Source organism: Coturnix japonica, chromosome 18, assembly GCF_001577835.2.
Source record: "Coturnix japonica isolate 7356 chromosome 18, Coturnix japonica 2.1, whole genome shotgun sequence".
In the NCBI taxonomy this organism is placed as follows: domain Eukaryota; kingdom Metazoa; phylum Chordata; class Aves; order Galliformes; family Phasianidae; genus Coturnix; species Coturnix japonica.
This window is the reverse complement of record NC_029533.1, coordinates 6251852-6264480: the sequence shown is the minus strand read 5'-3', so window position 1 is coordinate 6264480 and position 12629 is coordinate 6251852. Positions and strand designations below refer to the sequence as shown.

At 46.0% G+C, this 12629-nt stretch overlaps 1 protein-coding gene across 1 annotated transcript in view; it reads left to right on the top strand.

The window, feature by feature from the left end:
• The window catches only part of MAP2K6 (mitogen-activated protein kinase kinase 6), a 41902-nt gene extending 29789 nt beyond the window's left edge, over window positions 1-12113 (top strand). The window contains exon 12 of the mRNA XM_015879960.2: window positions 2105-12113. Coding sequence (XP_015735446.1) covers window positions 2105-2182 — 78 coding nt within the window. The 3' untranslated portion in view covers window positions 2183-12113. The remainder of the gene's footprint in view (window positions 1-2104) is intronic.
• Window positions 12114-12629: the final 516 nt, after the last annotated feature.

Here is a 12629-nt window from a genome sequence, read left to right as displayed (position 1 = left end):
TTGCAAGCTATGCCAGATATCCCCCACACCTTCCAAAAGTGAATCGTAAGCAATAAATAATTCCAGTGGCATTTTTTGCTGGGCCCTTTAATGCAGTTTTTCTATATATAGATCTGATTTGCACACGGTTTGCAACTGGTTGCAACGGTTTGTTACTGGTTTCAGACAAAGGGAGGCTTGAGGTTTATGTTGTTTTCTTTTTTTCCTGTTGTTTTGTTTTAATTACTATTGAATAAACACATATATATCTTAAGCGTATTTCTGAACTTTGCCAAATGGCCTTTTATCAAAAGGTTCACCAGCACAGCTCTGTCTGTTGCAGCATTAATACCCATTGGCAGGCGAGTGCATTTCTATTGAATTAGGTTCTTGGATCACCTCTCCAGAGTATCTCAATGCTGTGGTATTTTATGGCTGACATGAATGTTGTGAGGTCCTGTGGTTGAGGGTTGCTGTTCTGTTGTGTTTTGTTTTCTGCCTCCTCTCTCTGTTATGGCATTAAGTTGTGGTAATGGATTGGACTTGCCATTTAGACCAAGACTGCTCCCTTGCTTTCCTGTGGAATTGAGGTTTCTCATGGAAAATATGACTCTGTGCTATCTTGAGCATCAGGAAAACTGATACGGATGCTTAATCTCATTTAAAAAAACCACTTCCCCAGGTGAAGTGGAGCATGAAACTACTGCAGGACTCCTCCCTGGTGGTCTGCATGTTGCAGGGAGCATTTCCCACCCAGCATGGGGAGTTTTGAGCTATAACTAGACTCAGACATTGCAGAGGGGTTGGGCTCACAGACAGGGCTGGAGGGCATCACTGTCATTCATGTCATGCGTGTGGGTGCATCTGGGCTGTGGTTGGCCCTGCTTTGGGTGTGGTGAAAAGAGTGGTGTCTCAATAGGATAATAATACAGCAGGCTGTTTGGGTCATTTCTCTTAGAATTATTTGGGACAATATCTTTAAGAATCAGGCTTGAGTGAAGAGAATCATGAATCAAACCAAGCTACCCCAGGCTGCATATAGGAAGCACAGCTATGTTTTATACAGCGCCAAGGTTGCCTGCAAACCCTGCAGGGCCCCAGCTGCCATTTGGTTCTCTTTAACACTCTTAATACAAATAAATACAATTAACTGCCAAGACAGTGGGTGTTGAAGAGTGTTTTGGTGATTTCAGGTGGAAGCTGGCTTCGGCTGATGCATTGCAGGCCCTGGTACAAACTGAGTCACTGGTGCTATAAGAAAGGAGCTTCTGGGGGTCATTCAGTTGTGTATTTTAATCCTTCCCCATATTTTTCCATTTGCGCTGAAATGCAGGCAGGATTTTCTGGCAGGATGTCTTCCCATGTTGGTCACGATTAAGTAGTTAAACATACAGCTGGGGATGGCTTTCCAGCCAGGATGGCTTTCCTCTCTGCGGCATTTAGGGGTAAGGTAGCCGTCTCCTGCTGTGAGAATGAGCAATTGGAGGGAAGAAATGAGACTCAAAAGTCACCAGAGGGTAAATACACAGATAAAGCAGGAAGCTGAGGGAAAACCCACTGCAGTCAGCCTTCCTGCGAGGTTTTCCCTTGCTTCCAGGCTGCTGGGCAGGACGTGCTAGAGATGTTGTTCAGTACTCTCTGATGCTTCAAGAGCAGCCCGGGTCAGCCCTCCCATGCAGGGCAGGGTGGAGAGAGAATGTGAGAGCGTGGCACAAATCCACAGCCTTTGTGAAGTGGCCCCTTGGGCCTCCTAGAAGTGTCTCAGCTGCAAAACATGGCAAGCCCAATATTTTCATAGAGTCATAGACGCGTTAAGGTTCGAAAAGCCCTCTCAGATCAAGTCTGATCCCAGCCAACTGCACTGTGTCCACTGACCACATCCATCAGTGCCACATCCACGGTTCTGGAACACCTGTAGGGACATTGAACCCAGCACTCCCTGGGCAAATGTGCCACCGCATCATCACTGTTTTGGAGAAAAGTTTCCTAATATCCAGCTTGAAAATGATGCTAGCAACAGAGTGTTTGTCACTGTCTAAAAGACTGTCTGAAAAGACATTAGATTCGGTCCTAAGCACTGTGAATAATAAACTTTCCTGTTTTGTTTTCACTCTTCTCTTCCCAGCAACATCCTTTCTTCACCCTGCACGAATCCAAAGAGACAGACGTCGCCTCTTTTGTCAAACTCATCCTGGGAGACTGAGAACTGGACTTGATATGAATTGCCCTTCTGTGGACTGGTGGGTGCAGGGGAGGGGCGCGTGGCAGGACTTGTCATGGAAGCACCAACAGAAAGTCGCCGTGTTTTGTTTTGTTTTGTTTTGATTCTGAGAACCCCCCCCCCCTGCCTCGCAGAAGTTTTTAAAAGGGTTCTTTGGTATCTCCATAGTGACATAGAACGAGCTGGTTAGTGAAATGAATTTTAATAAGGTTGGTAACCTTGAAACAAAAGCAAAACGACAAGAAGAAAATTTAAAGAGTGATTTACATATTTAAATGACAGTCAAAATCCCTCTTCCTAACTTTCTCCTTGTTCCCTTTTCCCCTTCCTCCTGAACCGGAATTTGCTTTGTCATGGTAATAGGTGCTATGGTAGTCATGAAGTTGTATGTAGATTTATATTTTGTCCCTTCCATTATTTTAATATTTATGTTAAGTGCTTGATGGAATAGATTTCTGTTTTATATGAGGATGAATGTGTGGTGGTGATGATGATGCTTAAATGAGGCCACAGCAAACAATAGTCCTAGGGCTATGCTGGGGAAAAAGGTGCCGGAGGAAAAGAGAAAGAAGTGTCTGTGTTGTGGGTAATATTTAATGTGCATCCTAAAAGGAATTTGTAGACAAGGATCTCAGTTCAGCTCCTTGAGCTGCCTTCGTAGGGTGCAAGGCAGCATTGCTGTGCTGGAGGGAGCCCCAGCGTTCCGTGAGTTCACCTCTCCTCCACAGACCATGTTCTGAGCCCACTGTGCTCTGCCAACCTCTGCATGGGGAAAAGCCCCTGCCCTACATCCCACCCCTTATCCTGCAGGACTGGGCAGGTGATGAGGTCTGAAGTGGGAAGATATTGTTGGGTGAGTTTCTGGGATAAGAGTCCCAGAGGGAAACGACTTGTCCGGAATGTTGCACAAAGACCAGGAGGAGCCTGGTCCCCACCTGCCCTCAAACCCAGCAGCGTTGCAGTGTCTGGGGCTCACCTGGGCTGGGGATGTGCTGCTTTGGGCCTAAAAGGGCACTCCTCTCACCTCCTCCAGATAAGAAAGGCAAACAATCTACACTGCGGGATGTCTGAAAAAGCAGGGATAGCTGCTAGCCAAGGGCTGGAGTGTGAAGGCTGTCTGGGTGGGAGGGGGAATATGGTAACCCACTCTGCTTTTAGGTAACGTGGTTACTTTCCAGAGAACTGGGGGCCAAGCACTGCGAGGCATTGCTGCATCTGGAGCAAGGCCACTGGCACCAGCCTGGTGCTGGTTTGACTGAGCCAGACCTGCACAGCTGCATCACCAGGCTATGAATCCTTTGCCTTTGCCTGTGGCTCCTTCTCCCAGCCCTGCAGGGTGCCTGTGTTCATGGCTGCACTGCAGCCTGCGTGTGTGCCTTGTGCCCCTCTGTATGCTTCTCCTCCCCACCTATCACTTCACACAAGTTCTCAGAGCCAAATCCCAACTGGAAGCCTGCCCTGCAAGACAGTTATGCAGGATGTTATTCAGCCTGGAACACAGCCCTTTCTCTTCTAGTTTAGTGGCATCAGTCTCCATCGGTGTAGGTTCGGCTTCAGGACTACCCTAAGCACCCACCAGGCAAGTTGGGAAGGGTGGTATTTAGAGCAGGGACCTTTGAGTGGCAGGGTAGTACCACTAGTGCTGGGGGCACGCAAATGCTTTGACCACCAGTGCCTGGGCTGCCGCTGTCAATGTCATAACTGTGGCTGGCAGTGCCTGCTTAGGTGGTTGCAAACCCTATAACAGTGCTGCTCTGCCCTTGGGCCATATCATAGAACATCCTGATCTGGAAGTGACCCATAAGGATCGTCAAGTCCAGCTCCATATCGAAGGAGATTCATTGATTCTTGTGCTCCTCCACTGCAGAGCAGGGCAGGCAGGGTGCAGGTGATTCCTTACTGCAAAGGGCTCACGGGTCACACAGGCTTTGGGGAGGAGGTTCCCCTTCCTCAGCCCCTGTTTCATGAGCCTGTTGGCCCCCAGTAACAACAAGCTCCATATTTCACTTTGAGTCGAGGAGAACCTTTCAGGTCACATTGTGTTGTGGGTGAAACACAAGGATGTTTTACTTCACTCTGTAATTTTAAAAGGCCTCGCATGGCTCATAATCTGCCCTCTCATATTCCGTGGTGTGTGTGTGTTTTCTCTCTCTCACTTTCTCAGAGTCACAGAGCTGTTTTGATTGATTGTCCTCAGCTGCAGCTGAAAGTCCGGCCAGCCAGTTTATGGAGTTGGTTCCAGCATCAATTCTCGCTTTGAAAAACATGACATTTAAAACCACCCTTTGGTTTTCCTACATATGGATCTGATGCTTTTGTTAAAGATTGTTTTTGCTACTTTTCTCCTGGAATATAAGTCTCGTTTGGACACCGCATCCTCTTGACCTCACAGCACCTTTATTTCAGTGCCATTGTAATTGACAGGTTGAATTTATGAGATACTGTCAAAGTTCAGTATTAATAGCAGATATTAATGTCACCAGCGTTTTCCAATAGAAAATTAATGTCAGTGTTGTCTGCAGCTCGGAACCCTCTAAAATGATTCCTGCATGCCTCAACACTACATGCTGAGTGCTTTCTTTTATGCCTTTTGCTCTTGCAGTGCTTGGGCTGTCTAATCCCTTTGTTTTAATGACATTACAATAGAGCATGCAACAAATCACTTCACTTCCTCCTGATTCTCCATGACTTTGTTCCTTTAAAAGTCATTTACGTCAGCCCAGAGTAAGTGTGAATCCGTATGGCCAGTGTGAGTAAAACCAGTGATCTGCATTGATTGCCACTGTGGAAGGTACTTGGATAAAGGAGAAGAATACAGAGGCTGTCTGTCTCTGCATCCCGTGTGTTGGACATAACGCTTGGCCTGATCAAGGGTATTCTTAGAGAGTAGCCTGAGCTGGTGGCCTCGTAGCAAGGAGGAGAGCCAAGGACTCCTGCCTGCAAGGTTGCAAAACAACAGTCAGACTCTTTTCCAATTGATTGCAAACTCAGTAAAGATGAAAGGCTTTTGGTCAGTACTCAGAATCTTTTTCAGATGTAACCTGAGCACAGGTTTGGCTGGGAGAGTCATGATTTGTGGGATATTAAGCCTTTCCCTCTAACCTTGCCCCATGCCCTGGTGTTGAGGCTTGAAGCTGTTCTTCCAAAGGCTCTTTTGTTTTCAGACAGTGCAGAACTGTGGGCAGCACACAGGGTGTTAGATTGTCCCGAGTCAGGATATTTAAATTGCAGAAGCAGCAGGTCTCATGCCATGGACCTGAAACAAACCAAAACACCCCAGGGAGTAAAGAGGAGTGAAAAGCTGCCCAGAGCTGAGCACAGAGCCATGGCTTGGACCAGCAGTGTGAATTAATTCTAGCACAGTGAGACATTTGTAAGGCAGGGCCTCTCTGCTGCTCTTTTCTCAGCCACAGCAGTGGTGATCTGGCTGTGTGAGACATGCATAGCCCATCCTCATGGCAGGAAGAGGGAGACCACAGGGCCATGATGTTCATCATCTGTTTGTCTCCAGCGTGCCAAATTCCTTACAACTCCTGATGTTCTTGCTTGAGGCTTTGCAATTTCTAGGGGTCTTAAACTGTTGATGGCAGGAAGGCTTCTTTCTGGGTCCCCAACAGCCCACCATCCCTTAAACTTGATGGAAAAGCTGGAGAACATTTTCTGGTTACCATTTTTAAAGGCCACCCTGTTGCTGCAGTGGGTGGAACGTCCATCTTCTCTGGAGATTTTCCAGGTGTGCTGAAGTTGACACAAAGATCTTCATACTGTATGTCTGCATTTTTCCCTGACTTCTGTTGAGTTTAGTGGCAAGGAAGGAGGCATTTCTCACTTGTTGAAGAAGTGGGACTGCCTTTTCTGGAGGCACTTGGTGGGTCGCTACTTAAGAAATAGCACTTAAAATGACTGAGTGCAGTTGAGCTCACTGTTCTTTGACTGGTGGGGAAGGAGGTGGTTGTGTGCCTGTTGGGTCAGTGTTAGGTGCATTTTGACTTGGTGGGAAGGGACTCCAATGCCCTCACCCGTGTGACATTGCAATGCCCAGTTCCAAGGACAGAGACACCCACCCACACAGCTTTAGCCAGGATTTGTCCGTGTTTGCAGAAGCAAAGTATGTACCTGAACATTTCCCTTCTTTCCTAGACGTTTTGGAAGAGGAAATCCCACTCGGCTAATACAGCATTGCTTTAGTGGCTGGTCTGGTGTAGTTCAGACAAGGTTCCCACCAGCTCCCTTGTTTAATAGGCCTCTTTTTTATTAAAAACAAAACCCAAACTCCTGTCTCAGAAAAGCCAGCCAAGATGCTCTTTTTTTTTTCTCTCTCTTCCATCTTGTTCCTCTTAAAGGAACTCTGGGAGCCAGTCTTGGTGCTTTCACTCTTGCACATGCCAAAGATTGCTACATCCCTCTTAGTTATGCTCCTGCCAAACCAGATCTTATAGTCTTGCCTCAAGAATCATCCACTTCCCTGCTCCTTGGGGTTCCTTTTGTTGCTGTTGCTTTTTCATTGAATTTCCTCATGTTTATTGACATGTCTATTGTTGAGCTTCCTGGACACATGCAGCTCCCTTTTGCAGATACAGAGAAAGACAAACAGTTGCCTTCATTGGTCAGCCCCTGCTGTTGGGGAAATACTGCTGGTGATATGATTCTTGCAGGTGGGGATGGCTCTCATTTAAAGGGTCATGGAGGGTATAAACTGGCATCGCTCCATTGGCTTTGCTGGAATAAGGCCAGTTTTGTCCAGCTGAGAATCTGTCCTTAATGTCTAAACAGTTATTACACACTAATAAAGATTAATGATCGTAAATCCCCATGGATTATACATAAAATGGCAAGTTTCACTCATTAATCTTTATTGCCATATTATAGCTGTTTATGTTAGAGGAGTTATCTCTCTCTGTTCTGAGCATGCACTTAGGAGGAAGGGGCTGAGTGTGGGGGAGATGGCTGGTGGACATAACAGACCAGATGTCCATGTGTTTTATAGTCTGTGTCCTCTCCCCCAAGTTACTTATTTCCTTGAAAGCCTTTAACCAGCAGCAAAGGATGTATCACAGAGCTTTGTCTGCTTCTCTGGCCTCTGGCTGAGCTATAAAATCCAGATTGTTTCTGGTGAGAAGGGATCAGATCTCCTAATTAATATTTCAGCTCAGCCTTTACTGGAGCAGATGGATAATATGAAATTTGACGAGCGCTCTGGCAGGCCTGAGCTCTGCAGTGCACTGAGATTCACTCTCCTGGACTGTGGCTGGAAGAGATACTTTCTGGGCAGTATGAAGCAATGTTTCAGGCTGAAAGGATGCAGCTTCTTCATGGAACCCCGCACTATAAAAGCAGTTGATTTTGTTATTATGGAGGGCCAGAAAAAGCTTACTTGACTCAGTCTTTTGTATTTGGAGATGAGCTTGGAGGTGGTGGTGCCAGTGGTATACACTGTATAAATGAAAAGGACTCTTGAGGAGAGTGTAGCAAACTGCCAGGGTTGTTTTAATGGCACAGGGACAAACTAAGTGCTCTGTTGAGCAGCTGTTGTTTGTCCACCCTGCCAAGGAAGAGCTGGAGTTGATCGAGGAGAGCTCAGCAGACAGAGAGCAATGGATTTAGGTGATGCATTTTGTCACGTGTCTCAGATGCCACTGTGTACCCACTGCCTGCAAAAGAAACATTTAAAACCCAAAAGAAAACCAGGGAAGAACTGCCAGTGAGCTGGTGATGGTGCCTGCTGTATGGCCTCGTGCATTGCTGCTTCCCCCATTGAGCTTGTCAGTGAGTTTCATTGGGCATGAATGATGAGAAAGGCTTGCGAACTGCCTCTGTAGCTGAGAAAGAAGAGGGTAAATATCTTAAGGAGTAAATTAGATACTCCCATCTTTTGGTTAGTTATAACTGCCACAGGAACAAAGGAATCCTGCAGGGACCTGTGCTGCTAGCAGTGTTGTTCCAATAGGAATGCTTGTGACATGTGTTGCACAACCTGCTTTAGTGCACTGCTGGGTGGCTGGCCAGCTCTTAGCCTGCATTGACCTCTTCCCTAGAGTCACAGTTACATTTTGCATTTTACTGTCTGGGATTTTACTAGCAGCCTTTTTTTTCCAGGCGGTTGGGCAGAGGGAAGGCAAGAGAAAGGGGCCTTTGGGAAAAGAAGGCGTTGCCTGTATGCTATCCAGCGCCTGCCCGCAGGTATCCAGCCAAGGTGAGAGCTTCCCTAACCCATTTGAATACTCCCTGACATGTGTTCTTACTTCTCCACCTCAGGAAAAATCCCTGCTGGAAGCAGAGCAGCCCCATGGTTTGCCCTTGCCGGCAGCCAGCCTGCGGGCCGGGCTGCGTTTCCTTCCTCGAAAGGCTCTTGGGTTTCTCTAAACGATGGGGCACCACTCCAGCGGCTGCGAGGTACCGCGGGGATAAGCTGGGAAATGCTTGGAAGCGTCTTAAAACGCGCTGGAAATACAGATGGAAATCTCGAAAGATCAGACAGCTTTCGGCAATTTCCAAAGCTGCGTGGTTTTAGCCAGACCTGAAAACTCTTCCTAGAAGTTTATTTCGGGGTATTTTGGTATGTTACTTTCGCTTTTGGGCCCAGCTAAATCCAGGAAGTTCAAAATAGTGTAATTTTAAAATAGAGAATAAACACCCAACCCGAATATTGCTGAACAGATCAGGAAAATTCGTGTTTGGTTTCTCACAAAGGAAGAATTCAGGCCAGCTCAGGGTTTATCCTAATTCAGTCTGGTTTTGCCCGAAATTATTACTCTTTTTGAGAAAATAAGGGATCAGTCTGTGGTCTTTCCATAATGCCATGACCCAGCATGTAAAGGTCTGAATCATGATGCCAGCAGGAGGTTGGAGACAAGTGCAATGTGGAGAGGCAGCCAGCACTGAGAGCTGGAAGGATCAAGCAAGCACATTCATGGCCTCTATAAACATAGGTAGAGGCAGATCCTCCAGGGTTATGTTTGATGGAGACATTGGGGTCTGCCATGTTGCATTTCTTTTGGCCTGTTCCTCTTAGAAAGACCTTACAGCCATCTCAGAGTGTCCAGAAACAATATCTGAGTCAGTTGTATCTCTCAGCTCAATTGTATGCTTCTTTTCAGGAAGGCTTAAGTCATGGTGGGGTTCTACAGACAGTAAAAAAGCCACAGCATCACCATATCTTTCTCCAAACATTTCCATTTAACGGGTGTGTTGTGAATTTCCAGAGCTCTACCACCATTTTGCTTCCTCCGCAGACATGAGTTGAGCAGCTTGTGTTTGGTAGTGGCTGTCACCATGCCCCCAGGGCTGATGGAAATCATCACAGCATCCACAACTGTTGAAATTTGGCATTTATTTGTTAATAGCAGCACACTGGGGGGAAGCTGCTAAATGTAGCGTCTTGCAAACTGAGGATATGTTGGAGTAAAACTTGTCATTTCTCTGTCCAAAGTCTTCAATTTATGGGATGACGGTTTTGATGGCAAAGATCCATGTTTGGCATCAACATTTATCAAATTTGTAGAGTTTCTGTCTCAGCTTGTGAAATCTACTGTGTTGAGATGGCGGGGAATTCATAACAAAGGTATTTCTATGAATTTTAAACTAAAAAATGTAAGGAAAACTGAGCTTAATGGAAAAGTAACCACTTCCCAGTGGTGTGCTGGTGTTAAAGAGAGCGCAGGCAAAGTGGCAGGTTGGAAGTCTTCTCTTTTTTAATGTGTTTAATCTTTATAGCAGTTCAGATTTTCTTTCAGTGACTTGGTTTGCTCTGGAATTAGAGATTAAGTAATTTATTTTTTCAAAAAATCTTTTTTTTCCCCCACTTCTTTAAACATCTTGGAGTCTTCTGAATAAACCTTCTCGCCTTCTTTTGGGTTTAATAGGAAAAACACCAGTTGGGTTATAATGTTTCTTTCCAGAGGGGATTTAGTGGCACCAGAGACTGTTTTAGCTGCTAAAATGCTTGGTGCTCCAACCCTGAGTGCACTGGAATTCTGAGAAAATTCTCCACCTGAAAAGTACAATCTAGTTTGAGATGAGCACATTAATCCAAGCCTCCATGTCAGGATCTTCTGTATCAGGAGCCTGGAGTTCCCCATCAGCCCCCAGGTCGAGGCAGCTAGGAATGCACTGGAAGTGCTGAGGGATGGAGCACTGATAAGCAGCATAGGGATGAAATCCCAAACATGAGACCTGTGGGAGACTGGTAGGGGTCTCCCAGTCATGCTCTTCTTGTTCTTTTAGTTCCCTTCCTCCTGTCTGCAAATGTATCTTGCTTCTCTGCTGCTTCCAAAGCCGCCCAGGCCGTGCTGATAAGGAACGCTGTGATGCATCTGTTTTCCAACAGCTTGCGTTGGTTTTCTGGTTTGTTTTTTCTTCCCCCTGTGCATAAGAAGAGTTGGGTAGCAGAATGTGGATTTCATTAGAAGTTCATAAAGCAGGGACCTCAGAAGGATGTGGGTATGAATGCTTTTCAGGCATCTGAGGTGAACTTTAAATGGAGCTTTGGCCCTCATTTGCTTTCTGCTTTTCAAATACCATTTATGAGAAAGCGGAGCTGTCAAAGCCATGCATGAACTTTGCCTTCTTGCGAATAACTTGTCTCTAATTGTCAGAATGCACAAGAAACTTGTCTCAAAGTAAATCCGGTAGCTCCACAAAGCTATGAGTGCGTATGCATTTGTGTGCAGCTGGGTGGGTGCAGGGAGCCCTTCTGCCATTTCAGAGATTGAAAAAACGCAATGCAAAGTGTTTTTAAAAAGAGCAATTAAAATGTTCTGTTTGTTGGCAAAAGTACATCAGACCACATCTCCCATCGTTCTTTTAATTGCTTTGTGTTTGTTTGTGTTGCCTGTGTCTTTGCTTGCTTCTTTCCACTGCAGCGCAGTCCAGAGCCTCACACAGCAGGGGTGGAATGGGAAATAGGGTGTTAGGAGAAGGGCAGGGCAGTGCAATGGGAGTCACTGTCACTTTTTAGCTTGTTGAGGCAGCTCTGTCCTCATCAGAATCAAAACTTCCTACATCCTAACATAAGACCCCCCAAATCTTTGTGCAAGGAGATGGAGATAGGAAGCTTTGAGTCCCTGCCCTCACCCTGGCTTGGGCAGTCCTTCTGAACACTGCTGGTGGTTTAGTAATAGTAGCATCGTGCTGGGGTCAGGCAAACAGTGCAGAGTGCTTCGTGGTCACCCACTGCCAGCCCTTGAGACCTCGTGTCAGTGCAGTCTGAAGCACTTCTCTTAACCTGTGTTGTCTTCATTCATCTCAAAGCCGCTCCTCATCCTATGGAGGTGAGAAATAGGAAACTGACAGTAGGACCATGTGCATAAAGCTAGATAGGCTTTTATTTAATGTTGTTTTAACGAGATGCTTTTAGGACTCGTGTTGTGTTGGATTAAGGATATTGGTGGAACAGTTAAACTGGTATTCCTTAACCTTTCCCTCCGCCCTCTTCATTTGAAAGACAAAATAGATTGGGAGAATATATTTATCTTGAAAACGAACCCACAACCCTGTTGGTAGAATACATTGATCTTTACTACGCTTCAGTTTTATTTCTCAGGATACCCAAAGGTTTATCACTGCTGCTGAGAGAAGGGGACAGTACACCTTTTTGAAACTTCAACCACTGTAACCCATTTTCCAGATGTGTGTGTGTGTGTGCGTGTGTGTGTGTGTGTGTTCAACTCAGCACTGCGTGTGCGTGTGTTCTGCTGATTATTGTGTGCATCTATGAAATGCTTCAAACAACTGCCTGGAAGTCAAAAAACCAACCACCTCTTTCCAGTCATGTTTGCCGTGACTTTTCATAACCACACTTGAACTAGTGGTCTCGGATTAAATATTCAAAGAGCAGGGCATCTTTATAGCAATGGTATGTCAGTCAAATTAAGAAAAATGTACACAAAAATAAATAAATTAAATTAAAAAATGACGCGTTGTCAGCCTACCTATATTTACCTGTTGGAAGTACTACAGTAGATTGTGGAATGGTTGCTGGGAGCACATTTTGTACTGCTTTTGCTATTCATATGGAAGGTTTTTAAGGATCAACTTACTTGTAACAGCTTATCATTCTTGAGAACTCGGGAACGCTCAAGCTGCTCTACAGAAATAATCACATTTCGGCAGACGCATCCACATCCCGTCCAGCCCACATCAAAGCATGAAGCCAAAGCCCCGCTGTGGCTCTGGCAAGCGCTGGGGGACCAGAGGAATTGGCTTCCTGTCCCCCAAAGCAGCTTTGCAGCCTGGATGGAGTGCAGTGGGCTGCAACCCCTTGGCCAGCATAGACCAGGGGTGCAGGTCTTGGGCAGGGGCCTATCTTGGTGCAAATCAAATGCAGCACTTTGTGCTTGGTCCCACATCCAGCCTCCAATTCCACTGCTAGCCCCATCACTGTTTTCTGCATTGAAGCCTCGTGTTTCTTTAAAGGTTAGTGATGCTTTTG